The sequence below is a fragment of the Cetorhinus maximus genome, chromosome 23, assembly GCF_964194155.1.
Source record: "Cetorhinus maximus chromosome 23, sCetMax3.hap1.1, whole genome shotgun sequence".
NCBI lineage: Eukaryota > Metazoa > Chordata > Chondrichthyes > Lamniformes > Cetorhinidae > Cetorhinus > Cetorhinus maximus.
Genome location: NC_135901.1, coordinates 21,622,261 through 21,638,676, shown reverse-complemented (window position 1 = coordinate 21,638,676; position 16,416 = coordinate 21,622,261). Strand labels below are relative to the sequence as shown.

The 16,416-nt window shown below is 44.7% G+C and overlaps 2 protein-coding genes and 1 pseudogene across 4 annotated transcripts in view; all 3 read right to left on the bottom strand.

Annotated features, from left to right (window-relative positions):
- The window catches only part of LOC144696919 (uncharacterized), a 141,611-nt pseudogene that overhangs the window by 61,735 nt on the left and 63,460 nt on the right, over positions 1-16,416 (bottom strand). The window lies entirely within an intron of this gene.
- The window catches only part of LOC144697102 (uncharacterized), a 377,962-nt gene that overhangs the window by 357,497 nt on the left and 4,049 nt on the right, over positions 1-16,416 (bottom strand). The window lies entirely within an intron of this gene.
- On the bottom strand, positions 12,474-14,923 carry LOC144697618 (uncharacterized). Of its 2 annotated transcripts, XM_078569650.1 has the most exons (3): positions 14,252-14,547; positions 13,107-13,424; positions 12,474-12,862 (listed from the first exon to the last, which is right to left on the bottom strand). In XM_078569650.1, the coding sequence occupies exons 2-3, from the start codon at positions 13,307-13,309 to the stop codon at positions 12,616-12,618; spliced, it is 450 nt and encodes a 149-aa protein (XP_078425776.1). In that variant the 5' UTR covers positions 13,310-13,424; positions 14,252-14,547; the 3' UTR covers positions 12,474-12,615. The 2 variants fall into 2 exon arrangements, with proteins under 2 accessions (XP_078425776.1, XP_078425775.1); XM_078569649.1 differs by having other exon boundaries at positions 12,474-13,424; positions 14,252-14,923.

Sequence of the window (16,416 nt, the reverse complement as noted above, 5' to 3'; positions counted from 1 at the left end):
AGATGTAAATAGCTATGATATGATTGCGATTACAAAGGCACGGCTGTAGGGTGACCAAGGCTGGGAACTGAATATCCAAGGGTATTCAATATTTAGGAAGGGCAGGCACAAAGGAAAAGAAAGTGGAGTGGTGTTGTTTGTTAAGTATGAAATCAGTGCAATAGTGAGACAGGATATCGGCTGAGAAAATCTAGATGTAGAATCAGTCTGGGTGGAGCTAAGAAGCAACAAGGGGTGGAAAACATGAGTGGGAGTTGTATATAGGCCTCCAGACAGTGGTGGTAAGGCAGGGGACAGTATTAAAAAGGAAATTAGAGATGCATATACAAGGGTGCTACAGTAATCATGGGTGACTTTAATCTAATATAGACTGGGCAAACCAAATTAGCAATAACATTGTGGCGGATGAATTCTTGGAGTCTGTATGAGATGTTTTTTTAGACCAGTATGTCGAGGAACCAACTAGGGAACAGGCTATCCTAGATTTGGTTTTGTGCAATGAGAAGGGGTTAATTAATAATCTTGTGGTGCGGGGTCCTTTAGGGAACAGTGACCATAACATGATAGAATTCTTCATTAGAATGGAAAATGAAGTAGTCCAATTCGAAACTCAGGTCCTAAATCTAAACAAAGGAAACTACAAAGTTATAAGGCGTGAGTTGGCTAAGATAAATTGGAGAAATTCATTAAAAGACATGACATAGGCAATGGCTAATATATAAGGAACGAATGTATGCATTGCAACAGTAATATATTCCTTTCTGGTGCAAAAACACAACAGGAAAAGTGGCCCAACCATGGCTAACAAAACAAATGAAGTGTAGTATTGGATCCAGAGGTGTCATATAAAGTTGCTTGAAAAAATAGCAAGACTGAGGCTTAAAATTCAGCAAAGGAGGACTAAGAGATTGATTGAGAGGGGAAAATAGTGTACGAGTGTGACCTTGCAAGGAACATAAAAGCTTCTACACGCATGTAAGAAGAAAAAGATTAGTGAAGACAAATGTCAGTCGCTTACAGGCCAAAATCTTTTGATTGGTAAGGGGATCAAAGGTTACGGGGAGAAGGCGGGAGATGGGGTTGAGAAACTTATCAGCCATGATTGAATGGCAGAGCAGACTCGATGGGCCGAATGGCCTAATTTCTGCTCCTACGTCTTATGGTCTTATGGAAATAGGAGAATTTATAATAGAGAACAAGGACATGGCAGTGCAATTAAACAAATACACTAGTTCTGTCTTCATGGAGGAAGACACAAATAGCTTTCAAGAAATACTAGGGAACCAAAGGTCTAATGAGAAGGAGGAATTGAAGGAAATTAGCATTACTTAAAAAAAAAACACTGCTGGAGAAATTAATGGGACTGAAAGCTGATAAATCCCCAGGGCCTGATAATCTATATCCCAGGGTACTAAATGAGGTGGCCATGGAAATAATGGATGCGTTGGTTGTCATCTTCCAAAATTCTGTAGATTCTGGAATAGTCCCAGCAGATTGGAAGGTAGCAAATGTAACCCCACGATTTAAAAAAAAGGAAGGAGGGAAGAAACAGGGAATTACAGACCAGTCAGCCTAACATCTGTGCAAGGGAAGATGCTAGAATCTATTATAAAGGATGTGATAACAGGATATTTAGAAAATATCAACAGGATTAGACAAAGTCAACATGGATTTATGAAAGGGTAATCATGTTTGACAAACCTCCTGGAGTGTTTTGAGGACATGACTAGCAGAAAAGATAAGGGAGAACCAGTGGATGTGGTGTATTTGGATTTTCAGAAAGGTTAAAGTCCCACATAAGAGGTTAGTGTGCAAAATTAAAGCACATGGGATTGGGGGTAATATATTGGTATGGATTGAGAACTGGTTAGCGGACAGGAAACAGCAGGAATAAATGGGTCTTTTTTGGAATAGCAGGCGGTGACTAGTGGGGTACTGCAGGGATCAGTGCTTGGGCCCCAGCTATTCACAGTATATATCAATGATTTGAAGGAGGGAAACAAATGTAATATTTCCAAGTTTGCTGACCACACAAAACTAGGTGGAAATGTGAGTGGTGAGTGGGGGTGTCAAGAGTCTTCAAGGTGATTTAGACAAATACATAGCAGATGCAGTATAACATGGATAAGTGTGAAGTTATTCACTTTGGTAGGAAAAACAGAATGGCAGAGTATTATTTAAATGGTGATAAATTGGGAAATGTTGATGTACAAAGGGACCTGGGTGTCCTTGTACACCAATCACTGAAAGCAAGCATGCAGGGGCAGCGAGCTGTTAAGGCAAATGGTATGCTGGCCTTCATTGCGAAAGGACTGGAGTACAGGAACAAGGATGTCTTACTGCAGCTACACAGGGCCTTGGTAAGATCACACCTGGAGTATTGTGTGAAGTTTTGTCTCCTTACCTAACAAAGGATATACTTGCCATAGAGGGGGTGCAGCGAAGATTGACCAGACTGATTCCTGGGATGGCAGGATTGTCGTATGAGGACAGGTTGGGCCAACAAAGCCTGTATTTATTGGAATTTAGAAGAAAGAGAGGGGGTCTCATTGAAACGTATAAAATTCTGACAGGCCTGGACAGATTGGATGCCAGGATAAAAGCAAAGAACTGCGGATGCTGGAAATCCAAAACAAAAACAGAATTACCTGGAAAAACTCAGCAGGTCTGGCAGCATCGGCGGAGAAGAGCACAGTTGATGTTTCGAGTCCTCATGACCCTTCAACAGAGCTAAGTAAAAATAGGAAAGGGGTGAAATATAAGCTGGTTTAAGAGGAGGGGGGGGGGGTGGTGGTTGTTGGGACAAGAAGCCAGTAATAGGTGGAGATAACCAAAAGATGTCACAGACAAAAGGACAAACAGGTGATGAAGGTGGTGATATTATCTAAAGGAATGTGCTAATTAAGAGTAAAAAGCAGAACAAACAACATACAGATTCCTCTAGTGGGGGTGGGTTGAAGGAATACTAAAAAGGCTATAAGGTAGAGATAAACAATGGGTGGAAATACATTTAAAAATAATGTAAATAGGTGGGAAAAGAAAAATCTATATAAATTATTGGAAAAAACAAAAAGGAGGGGGAAGAAACAGAAAGGGGGTGGGGATGGAGGAGAGAGTTCATGATCTAAAATTGTTGAATTCAATATTCAGTCCGGAAGGCTGTAAAGTGCCTAGTCGGAAGATGAGGTGCTGTTCTTCCAGTTTGCGTTGAGCTTCACTTTTCTGGATGCCGGGATGACGTTTCCTCTGCCTGGGGGCGGGGTCTAGATCAAGAGGTCACAATCTCAGGATACGGGGTAGGCCATTTAGGATTGAGATGAGGAGAAACTTTTTCACTCAAAGGGTGGTCAACCTGTGGAACTCTCTATCACAGGGGGCTGTGGTGGCAAAGTCGCTGAATATATTTAAGAAGGAAACGGACAGATTTTTAGACTCTAAAGGCGTCAAGGGTATGGGGAGGGAGCGGAAGTATGGCGGGAGATAGAGGATCAGCCATGATCATATTGACTGGCGGCGCAGGCTCGAAGAGTTTAATGACCTATTCCTGCTTCGATTTCCTTTGTTTCAATGAAGTCGCTCACGACAGTGACCTCTCACCTGACAGCTCACAATGCCCGGCTAATTGACGGAAGAACTGGACCAATAGGAAAGGAGAGGGCGGGGCTGTAGGCGCGTCGAGGCGGCTGGTCGTACAACCAATCGGAGTGAATAAGTGGCTGTGCCGGACTGGGCTGAGTGAAGCATGTGCGGTGTGATTAATGGCGATGGGGAAGGCGGAGAGGGTGGGTTGGCGGGGTGAAGCGATGGCGCAATCCGGCCGGTGGTTGAATAGGCTTCGTAAATGTTATGTAAACCATAAACCTCGAAAAACAACCAACCAATACCCGGGACCTTGACGCTCTTTTGCACAGAGCAGGGCCGCCGCATTCTCCCAGTTCCAGACCCGGATTAACGGCCGCCACCTTTATTGGGGGCAATTTGCAACAGGGCGCATGCGCGGCCTCCATCTTTGTTGGGGGCAATGTTATTGAAATCTTTCCAATGACAAAGTGTGAACAATTGTCCATCAAGCTGTTTCGCACTTTGAGTTACAATGTCTTACTGATGAGGCAGAACAACGATATATGTCCAAGTCAGTGACAATCATTTGTATTTATATTGTGCCCTAAACAGTATAAAACTTTCAAATGCATTTCATATATATGTTACAAAGTAACATTTGCCACAGCCACATAAGGAGATATTAGGGCAGGTGACCAAAAGCTTTGGCAAAGAGGTAGGTTTTAAGGAATATCTTAATTGAGGAAAATGACATGGAGAGGCAGAGAGGTTTAAGAAGGAAATTGCAGAGCTTGTGGCCTAGGCAATGGAAGGAACAGTCACTGATGGCAATTAAAATCGGGAATTCTCAAGAGGCTGGAATTAGATGAGTGCAGAGATCTTGGAGATTGTGTGGCTGGTTATGGAGATTGTGGAGACAGGAATGATCACAACCATGGAGGAAAACAAGGATGAGAACTTTATCCTTTGTCCTTTTGTCTATGACATCTTTGGCAATCTCTTCTTTGCCTCCACCTATCACTGGCCCTCTATCCAGCGCTACCTGTCCTACCCCCCTCAACCAGCTTATATTTCACCTCATTTCTATTTCTCCTTAGTTCTGATGAAGAGTCATACGGATTCGAAACATTAACTGTATTCCTCTCCGCAGATGCTGTCAGACCTGCTGAGTTTTTCCAGCTATTTTTGTTTTTGTTTGAGAATTTTAAAAGTTAGTGCTTCTTAACTGGGAGCCTTTGTAAGTCAGCAAGCACAGTGGCAGTGGGTGAACAAGACAGTGCAACTAAACACACAAGCAACAGAGCTTTGAATGACCTCAAGATTACGGGGGTGGAGGGGGATGGTTTAATGTTGAAGGCCGACTGCGAGTGTGTTAGGATAGTTTAGCCTTGCACTAACAAAGGAATGGATAATGGTTTCTGCAGGATATAAACTGAGACTCGGGTGGAGTCAGGCCATATTACTGAGGTAGAAATAGGCGGCCTTGGTGATGATGTGGATATGTGGTTGGAAGCTCATCTGGGAGTCAAATATGACACCATGGTTGTGAACAATCTGGTTCAGCGTCAGAAGAAATTTCTGCGCATCCCGTACTTGACGTCAGACAAGTCAGGATGGTGCATGACTTGGGTGGGAACTTGGAGCTGCTGGTGTTCACATACCCTGATCTGTCTAGGTGGTGGAATCTGAGGGTTTGTGTGATTCTGTCAACTTTCTTGTCAAATTATCGATATCAAATTTTTCTCCTTCACCACCTGCCTCTCCCACCTCTCTTTCTCTCACACACACCCTCTCTCCACCCATTGAACCAGAGTCTTGATTAGGCCCAGACCAGATTCCCACCCTGAAGAACATCAGTGAACCAGTTGGGTTTTTACGACAATCCAGCAGTTTTCATGGTCACTTTTTCCTGGTGCTGGCCCCACAAATTACCAGATTCATTCAGCTCAATTTCACAACCTGCATTTGTGTGTTCTGGGTTCTGTCTCACTCTCTTTTTCTGTTTTATATCAATTTCACAGGATATTGGAAGGGAAGGATTTGCAGTCAGGAAGCTGAAACCAAACATCACTTTGGGATCTGACAGAGTCACTCAATTTATCATAACCAGAATATCATCGGAATTTTAACATGGAAGGAAAAAGCACCGTTCACAGTGGAGAGAAACCGTACACGTGTTCTGTGTGTGGACGAGGCTTCAGCTGATCATATAACCTATCAAAACACAAATGCAGCCACAGCAGGGAGAAACTGTGGAAATGTGGAGACTGTGGGAAGGGATATAATTATCCAGTTCAGCTGGAAAGTCACAGGCACACTCACACTGGGGAGAGGCCATTCACCTGCCCTGACTGCGGGATAGGTTTCACTCGATCATGCCACCTGACAAGACACCAGCGAGTTCATACTGGGGAGAGGCCATTCGCCTGCTCCGAGTGTGGGAAGGGATTCACTCAGTCATCCAACTTGCTGACACACCGGCGCATTCACACTGACGAGACACGTTTTAAATGTCCAGACTGTGGGAAGTGCTTCAAAAGTTCTGGGGACTTGATGTCCCATCAAAATGTTCACACTGATGAGAGACCATTCAAGTGCTCTCACTGCGGGACTGGGTTCAGGTGATCATCTCAACTCACTGTACACCAGCGACACACTGGAGAGAGACCATTCACCTGCTCCAATTGTGGGAAGGGATTCACGCAGTTATCCACCTTGCTGATACATCAGCAAGTTCACACTGGGAAGAGGCCGTTCATCTGCTCCAAGTGCGGGAAGGGATTCACTCGGACATCCGACCTGCTGACACATCAGCAAGTTCACACTGAGGAGTGGCCATTCTCTTGCCACATGTGTGGGAAGGGATTCACTCAGTCCTCCAGGCTGCTGATACACCAGCGAGGTCACACTGGGGAGAGACCTTTTAAATGCCCAGACTGCGGGAAGTGCTATAAAAGTTCCGGGGTCTTGATGTGTCCCATCAACGTGTTCACACTGACGAGAGACCGTTCAGGTGCTCTCACTGTGGGACTGGGTTCAGGAGGTCATCTCACCTCACTGAGCACCAGCGAGTTCACACTGGGGAGAGACCATTCACCTGCTCGGAGTGTGGGAAGGCATTCACTCAGTCATCCACCCTGCTGACACAGCAGCGAGTTCACAAGTAAGTATAGTGATTGGATTTTGCTGCTAATCACATCCAGGACTAAATTGGGCTCTTTTTCTGCTGATGTTAATAAACTCCAGCCCAGTTATTGGTGTTAATATTCTGGATATAATTAAAATAAATCAGCTTTGTGTTAAACACACAGTGTGCCGAGTATTTTTAATATCTATAACACAAGTTAATTCCTTTGAAGTGCTCTCCCTTTCCTGTCTCCTCCGTTCTCAAACTCCAACTCACCGGGCTCCTTAGACAGCACCTTCTGAACCCACGACCGCTACCACCTAGAAGGACAAGGCTAGCAGATAGATGGGAACATCATGACCTGGAAGTTCCCCTCCAAGCCACTTACCATCCTGACTTGGAAATATATCGCAGTTCCTTCACTGTCACTGGGTCAAAATCCTGGAACTCCCTTCCTAACAGCACTGTGGGTGTACCTACACCACAGGGCTGCCTTAAAAAGGCAGCTCACCCTCACCTTCTCAAGGGAAATTAGGGATGAGCAATAAATGCTGGCCTCGACTGCGATGCCCACGTCCAATGATTGAATTAGAAAAAAACAAGTGTGAGGAGCTCATGGAGTTACTTTGTCACTATGATTCACTATGACAATCCTATCAACTGCCTTTGCTGCTTTCCTCCCTTCCACTAACACACCGGGCTGAACTGCCTCTCAAGCTGCTCCTTCTCCTAGCCCTGAACTCACATATTTCTTATGTTTATCTGCCATCTCTCCTCATGCCCTCTCAGAGCTCATCTTGTCCATGAGAACCACCTCCTGCTCCATTGACCCTATTCTCACTAATCTGCTGATCTTCCAACTTCCCCATTTTCACTGACATTGTTAATGGTTCTCTCTCTTCAGGGCCTGTCGCTCTGTCCTTCAAATCTGCCATCATCAGCCCCTCCTCAATAAAACCAACCCTTGACCACAACATATTTACAAACTCCCACCCCATCTCCAACCTCCCTTTTGCATCCAAAGTCCTTGTCACTTCCCAAATCCATGTCCATCTTTCCAGGAATTCAATTTTTGAATCCCCCAATATGACTGTTGCCCCGTCACAGTGTTGAATGAGCTCTTAAAATCACAACTTACATTCCATGTCACCAAGATGAACTCTCCCTCCTTGTCCTTCTCGGCCTCTCTGCAGTCATTGACACCATGAACCAAACCATCCTCCCCCAATGCCCCTCCACTGGTGCCCAGCTAGATGGGACATCACGCTCCTGATTCCTTTCTTATCAAATTGTAACTAGAGAATCACCTGCAGTAGCTGTGATTATTTGAATAATACTGTTATAGGCTCACTCACTCATTAGGTGATCAGCTATCACTGCACTTTGATATAAAAATGTTCCATTATCACCCTCACTGGTCTGCACAGGAGGGCTGCTTTGGGGTGCATCAGAGTGCTTCAGCTGGAGTTTGAAGAGAGAGGGACTTTTAAGGGTTAATTTCTATCTAAAGTATAATCTTTCTTTAATTTAGCAACTAACTAAAAGTTGTTCTTTGGGTTGGGAGAAGTTGAGTTTTAGTCCAGCTTTAAAACGGGTTATAAAGGCTCTGTTTGAAGCTGCAGTTAGTTAATTAGTTAATTAGCTTAAACAAGTTTTCAGAAGCTAGCTTCAGGCAGCATAAAAGCAAGCCATCGATAGTTATGCTTTTATCTTCACTGGAGTGTTGCTTTGGGTTGCATTGGAGTGCTTAAGTTGGCGTTTGGTAAGAGAGGGACTTTTAAGGATTAATTTCTCTCTAAAGTCTAACCATTGTTTAAATTTTTTTATTCAATTATGGGATCGGCCAACATTTATTGCCCATCCCTAATTGTCCTTGAGAAGGTGGTGGTGAACTGCATTCTTGAGCCACTGTTGTCCACATGGTGTAGATACACCCACAGTGATGTTAGGGAGGACTTCCAGGATTTTTATCCAGCAACAGTGAAGGAATGGCAACATATTTCCAAGTTAGGATGGTGAGTGGCTTGGAGGGGAACTTCCAGGTGGTGGTGTTCCCCTCTGTCTGCTGCCCTTGTCCTTCTAAGTGTTGCTAAAAGTTATTTTTTGGGTTGGGAGAAAGTGAGTTTTAGCCCAGCTTTAAAACCAAGATTATACAGGCTCTGCTTGCAGCTGCAGCTAGTCCATTAGTTAACTGGCTTATACAGTTAAGTTATGGCAGGGCAGCTCGGCCAAATGGAATGCTCCTCCTGTGCGATGTGGGAAGTCAGGGACACTTCCAGTCTCCAGGTGACCAAGTATGCAGAAAATGTCTCCAGTTGAAGCTACTCAAAATCCACGTTTCAGAGCTGGAGCTGGAGTCACTGTGGAGCAAAAGCAAATAAGAAATCTTAGTGGATAGCATATACAGCAAGGTGGTCATACTGGAGGTAAGGAGTACACAGGCAGAAAGTGATTGGGTGACTGCCAGACAGAGTGAAAGCATGAGGCAGGTAGTGCAGGGGTCCCTGGGTACAAGCAAAGGGGATGCAATGGCGTAGTGGTATTGTCGCTGGATGAATAATCCAGACACCCAGTGTAATGCTCTGGGGACCTGGGTTTGAATCCCGCCACGGAATTTGAATTTGATAAACAATCTAGAATTTAAAAAGTCTAAAGACCATGAAACCATTGTCGATTGTTGTGAAAACCCATTTGGTTCAAGAATGTCCCTTTAGGGAAGAAGATCTGTCATCCTTAGCTGGTCTGGCCTACATGTGACTCCAGACCCACAGCAATGTGGTTGACTTTTAAATGCCCTCTGAAAAGGACAATTAGGGATGGGCAATAAATTCTGACCCAGCCAGCGATGCTCACATCCCATGAATGAATTAAATAAAGTCTGTGGCATCACGAGTGGCTCAGCTGCACAAGGCGGGGAGAGCGCAAGAGAAATATTGACAGGGGATTCAATCATAAGGGGAACAGATAGACGTTTCTGCGGCCGCAGACGTGACACCAGGATGGTATGTTGTCTCCCTGGTGCCAGCATCAAGGATGCCACTGAGTGGCTGCAGGACATTCTGAAGGGATGGTTGAACAGCCAGAGGTCATGGTCCATATAGGTACCAATGATGTAGGTAAAAAGAGGGATGAAGTCCTGAAAGCAGAATATAGGGAGCTAGGAAATAAATTAAAAAGCAAGGCCTCTAGGATTCCCCTGGAATCAGGATTATTCCAAGCGCCACGTGCTGGAAAGATCAGGAATAGGAGAATATACCAGATTAATTCATGGCTGGAGAGATGGTGCAGGAGGGAGGGATTTAGATTGCTGAGACATTGGGACTGATTCTGGGGAAGGTGGGACCTGTACAAGGTGGATGGGTTGCACCCCAGTAGGACTGCAACCAATATCCTCGCAGGGGTGTTTGCTAGTACTGTGGGGGAGAGTTTAAACTAGACTGGCAGGGGGATGGGAAACTGAACGGGGAGACACAAAAGAGGGAAACAAAGATTGGAATGAGAGACAAAAAAGTAGAAAGCAAAAGTGGAAGGCAGAGGAAACAAGGGCTAGCAGTAAATAGAGCCATAGTACAAAAAAGTGTAAAAATGTTAAAAAGTCTAAAGCACAGAACATTCGCAATAAGGTAGATGGATTAACAGTGCAAGTAGATGTAAACGGATACAATATGATTGTGATTAAAGAGACATGGCTGCAGAGTGACCAAGGCTGGAAACTGAATGTCCAAGCATACTCGATATTAGGAACAGACAGGAAAAATGGAAAAGGAGGTGGTGTGGCATTGTTAGTTAGGGACAAATTCAGTGCGATAATGAGAGAGGAAATTGGCTCGGAAAATCTAGATGTAGAATCAGAATGGGTGGAGCTAAGAAGCAACAATGGGAAGAAAACATTATTGGGTGTTGTCTGTAGGCTTCCAAACAGTAGTGATCAGGTGGGGGACAGTATTAAACAGGAAATTAGAGATGCATGTAACAAGGGTGCTATGGTATTCAGTGGTGACTTTAAGCTGCATATAGGTTGGGCAAACCAAATTAGCAATATTACTGTGGTGGATGAATTCCTGGTGTATACAAGATTTTTTTTAGACTCGAATGTCGAGGAACAGACTAGGGAACAGGCTATTCTATATTTGGTATTGTGCAATGAAGGAGTGTGATACATGGACTCGAAATGTTAACTCTGTTTCTCTCTCCACAGGCACTGTCAGACCTGCTGAGTTTTTCCAGCATTTCCTGTTTTTATTTCAGACATCCAACATCTGCAGTATTTTGCTTTTATGCTAGCATCATGAGGAAATCTTTTCAGTAACAAGTGGTAAGAATTTGGAATTCACTATCGGATGGATACAGATTCAAGAGTGACCTTCAAAAGGGAATTGGATAAATTCTTGAAGGAGAAATGATGCTCAGATGGGGTAAAGAATGGGGGAGTGGGACTAACTGGGTCACTTGAATTTGTTAGCACAGATTTGATAGGCCAAATGGCCTCCTCTGCTGTGGTTTGATGACATCCTGTCATCTATAATAATGGAACGATTCATAATAAACATATGATAGAATCTCATAGAGCACGGATGGTGGCCATTCAGCCCATTGTGCCTGTCCTGTCTCTGAAAATGTTACCAATCTGTCGCACTCCCCTGCCCTTTTCCGATCACCCTCCAAATCTTTACTTATTAAGTTGAAATTAAAATCACTTTTCAAAGTTACTACTGAATCTGCTTCTACCAGTCATTCAGACAATGACTTCAGTCTTCCCAACGTTTAATTTGAAGAAATTTCTGCACATCCACCACCAGATATAAAACAGTCTGATAATTTACCAAGAGTGGAGAAGTCGAGAGAGGTGGTGGTGAGGCAGAGCTGGGAAGTGTCAGTGTAAATGTGAGAACTGACAGTGTTTTCAGATGATGTCATCATGTGGAGCAGGTTAATGAGAAATAAGAGGAGACCAAGGCTGGATCCTTTGGGGACACCAGAGGTAACTGGCTATGATTAGATAGAGAAGAATGGAACCAGGAGAGAACGGCCCCACCCAGCTGGACGACAGGGGAGAGGCGAAGGTGCAGAATGATGTGGTCAACATTGTCAAAGGCTGCAGGCAGGTCGAGGACGAGAAGGGAGAGTTTATCTTTGTCACAGTCACATAGATTGTCATTTGTGACTTTGATAAGAGTTGTATAAGCATTGTGGCAGGGGAAAAAACGTGATTGGAGGGATTCAAACATGGGGTTCTGGGAAAAATGGGCACAGATTTGGGAGGTGACAACATGTTCAAGGACGTTGGAGAGGAAAGGGAGGCTGGAGATGGGGCAATAGTTTGGAAAGACAGTGGGGTCAAGCATTTGTTTTTTGAGAAGGGTATAATGAAGGGAAATCTGAAGGAGAGAGGGACAGTACCTGAGAGAGAAAAGTATTAACATAGTCAGTGGACATTGGGAAGTTGAGTGATCAGCAGTTTAGTGGGAGTAGGGTCGATGAAGCAGGAGGTGGGTTTCATGGACAAGATGAGCTCTGAGAGGGCATGAGGGGAGATGGGAGGGAAATGACAGAAAGGTGTGAGTTCAGGGCTCAGGTAAGGGGGAACTTTAGGGAGGGCGAGTGGAAGGAGGGAAGCAGCAGAGGCAGCTGATCGGATTGTCTCAATCTTAGTGACAAAGGAGCTCCATGAGCTCCTCATACTTGTTGTTGGAGGTGAGGATGGAGGAGACAGGGGAGATGGAGAGCCCTTCAAAAAGGAACTAACTTGTGTTAGTGATATTAAAAAGATTCAACACATTGTGTCTTTAACACAAAACTAATTTATTTGACTTTTCGCCAGATTAGACCCTGTAAGTGGGCTGTAGTTTATAACATCAGCAGAAACAGACCCCAATGAACAAGATTCAGTCCTAGATGTGATGAACAGCAAAATCCCATCACTGTCGTTACTTGTGAATTCGCTGGTGTCTCAGCAGATGGGGTGAATGAGTGAATCTCTTCCCACACTGAGGGCAGGAAAATGGCCTCTTCCCACTGTGAATTTGCTGGTGTCTCAGCAGGCTAGATAACTGAGTGAATCCCTTCCCACACTCAGAGCAGATGAACGGTCTCTCCCCCGTGTGAACTCGCTGATGTCTCAGCAGGTGGGGTGAATGAGTGAATCCCTTCCCACAAGTGGAGCAGGTGAACGGCCTCTCCCCAGTGTGAATTCGCTGGTGTACAATGAGTTGAGACGATCGCCTGAACCCAGTGAGAGCATTTAAATGGTCTCTTGTCAGTGTGAACACACTGCTGGTACATCAGCTCCCAGGAACTTTTAAAACACTTCCCACAGTCTGGGCATTTAAAAGGTTTCTCGTCAGTGTGAACTCGCTGGTGGCTCAGCAGGTTGGATGAAAGAGTAAATCCCTTCCCACACGTGGAGCAGGTGAACGACCTCTCCCCAGTGTGACTGCGCCGAAGCATTTCCAACTCAGACGGGAATCTGAATCCCTTCCCACAGTCCCCACATTTCCACGGTTTCTCCCTGGTGTGGCTGCACTTGTGTCTTGGCAGGCCAGATGATTGGTTGAAGCCTCGTCCACACACAGAGCACGTGTACGGTTTCTCCACGATGTGAACGGTGCTTTTTCTTTCCATGTTCAAAATCAAATGATATTCAGGTTATGATAAATCAGGCGAATGTCAGATTCTGCTGTGATGTTTTGTTTCTGCTTCCTGACTGCAAATCCTCCCCTTCTAATCCCCTGTGAAACTGATTTAAAACAGAAAAAAGGGAGTGAGAGAGAACCCACAAAAACAGGTTGTGAAACTGAGCTGAATGAATCTAGTAACTTGTGGGGCCGGCACTAGGAAAAAGTGACCATGAAAACTGCTGGATTGTCATAAAAATTCAACTGGTTCACTAATGTCCTTCAGGGAAGGGAACCTGCCACCTGATCTGGGTTACTCAGGACTCTGCCTCCATGGGAAGAGAGAAAGGGGTGGGAGATGCAGGGGGTGAAGATGTATTTAATACATCTTCAGCTCGACCAGAACTTTGGCAGAATCTCCCAAACCCTCAACCTCCTCCACCTAGAAGGATGAAGGTAACAGGTGTCAATGAACACCATCACCTCCAACTCACACACCGTCCTGACTTGTCTGACATCCAGTACTGGATGAGCAGAAATTCCCTCCATTTAAACGTTGGGAAAATGAAAGCCATTGTCTCCACTCCCTAACAGCTCTCTGAGGCTGAACCAGAATATTCTTCAGAATAATCTTGTTGTCATATTTCAGCCCAAACTGAGCTTCTGACTACAGATCACTAGAACCACCCATTTCCACCTCAGTAACATCGCCCAGCTGTGCCCCTGCCTCAGAGCACAGCCCAGCCCTCATTCCGGCGCTATGGGTTCCCGTTCACATTGACAGGGGACTTTCTGACCCATGCGGATTCTGGGTAAAGCAGCCGCCATCGAGACCAATCTGTGAACGGGCTTTTTTTTTTCCCCATTGGTAAAACGGAAGATCCATGGATGAGGGGGATATTGGACAGGAAGCACAATGAGAGGTTCGGACACTTTATTAAATACTCACAGCAGAAGCACATTAATCTGGTCGGAGATCACTTCCTCACGAGCAGCCAGTGGAGTGGAGCCTCCGGAGATTCCGGTCCCTTTCCCGTCAGTATTTACAGGAGCTGGGACACGAAAAAGAGTCTCAGTAAAATCAGGGATTTATTTGTTCACTGTTTTACAATGGGTCTGGGCTCACACTTGAAGTTTGTGCAGCCTGTGATTCCCTGAGTTTATTAACTCTCCCACTCCAGACCCTTTGGGCTCTCTATTGTTGGACTCTCTATTGCTTTTCAATGTCCTTCTGGCCTTGTTGTACCTGATCCAATAAAAACCCTCCTCACATCACACAGGGAACAGCTTTAGACATGTTCTGACTCTTCACCTCAATCTTATTCTGCTGAATGATCTCACTGACCGTTCCTTTTCTCTCGATCAGTCCGTCCACCATCTCTTTTCTGGATTTCACTCCTTCTTGTTGTTCCAGGATTTCATCTCTCTGCCTTTTATTTCTTTTACTGAAGATTCCTGTCCATTGCTGCTTCACAGCCTCGTCCTGTTCCCACATATTCTCCATGTCTAAGAGCTTCCCAGCGGCCATGCCAGCCGTGGCCCCTATTCCAGCCCAGGCACTGATCCCTCTCTTCCCTCCATCCTTTTTACTGGTGTCACTATCACAGGGACGATCGCAGTGTTTTCCCAAAACTGCCTTAACACCGGGGTCTTAGCTACTGGGTGGTCATAGTCCACCTATCTCTCTCCCTGCATTCTGACTTATGAAATCCATGGATAATTCCCTTATCATCTGAACATCAAGGTTCTTGTAGATGGGATGACATAACCGTGGGGACGGGTGTGGGGTATTCAGGGCACATAGTACAGGAACTATTTTAAATTTTGTATCATTATGTAGGCTTTCTGAGTACGAGTGATGATTAAACCATTTATGAAACCAATTTCGTGTGGCAGGATAGATTGAGGAGGTATCAGCAAAGCATATGGAGTCTTGGGCTTCATAAATAGAGGTACTGAGTACAAAAACAGGGAAGTGCACCAACTGAGAGTTGTTCTGATTGGGAACTCTCTCCCTGAAAAGGTGCAAGTACCTGATTCTATGTTTAGCCTCCACCCACTCGTCCTAGATTCCCCAACCAGTGGAAATAGTTCCTCTCTATCTATCCTGTCAGTTCCAATTAATATCCCAAAAACTTTGATCAAATCAGCTCTTAATCCTATAAATTCCAAGGATTACAACCCTCACAGTGAGGTGATGTATTTTATCAGGAGGAATAGGGAGAGGGAAAATATTATTCATGGCACAGCTCTAAAGAGTGAGCAGGGACAGAGGGACCTGGAGCTTCATGGCTTTGATCTCTGAAGGTGACAGAATGTATTAAGAGAGTGGTTAGCAAAGCCGATTGGATCTTGAGCTTCATAAATAGTGATGTTGAGAACAAAAACAGGGAAGTTATGTTGAATTATTTATGAAGCTCTGGTTAGGCCACAATTTGAGAACTGCATCCAGTTCTGGTCACCTCAATTTAGGGAGGATGTGAAGGTCATTGAGAAGGTGCAGAGGAGCTTTACCAGAATGGTTCCTGCAAAGGAGGTTGAGGGGAGATTGGTAGAGGTGTACGAGATTATGACAGGTTTAGATATGGTGGATAAAGAAAAGCTATTCCCATCAGCTGATCGTACAAGGACTCAAGGACAGAGGTTTAAGATTTTGGGTGAAAAGTGCAGGAGATGTGAGGAAGAATATTGGTATTTTAGATAATTCCCCTTATATTGATGGTCTCGGTGAAGGTCAGGCCACTGAGCAGAATGGATGAAAAGATGGCTCCAAACTCCCTGTAAATCTAACACTCTGATTTTGGTTTTGTAGTCATCTTTCCATCCATCTGCTGCCTGGCCCTTCACTCCACACAGCCTGATCTTGGTCACCTTGTACACACTGTTATGGATAACAAGTGGGTTACAAAACAGAAAACAGAAGAGGCTAAGAGTAGTGACTCAGACTGGTAAAAGGTGGGAATTGATGTTCCACAGGGAGCAATGCTGGGACCACTGTTCTTCAAATTTATATAAACAATTTGGACTCAGAAATCAGAAACCCAATTTTAAAATTTGGGAGCAGAATTACAGTAAATCACAGATAAGAATTCCCAGTTAACAAAAAACTTTGTT

What these genes read in the sequence shown, in the direction of transcription:
- LOC144697618 (XM_078569649.1), bottom strand. Translation starts at nt 13,309, where the DNA reads ATGGAAAGAAAAAGCACCGTTCACATCGTGGAGAAACCGTACACGTGC.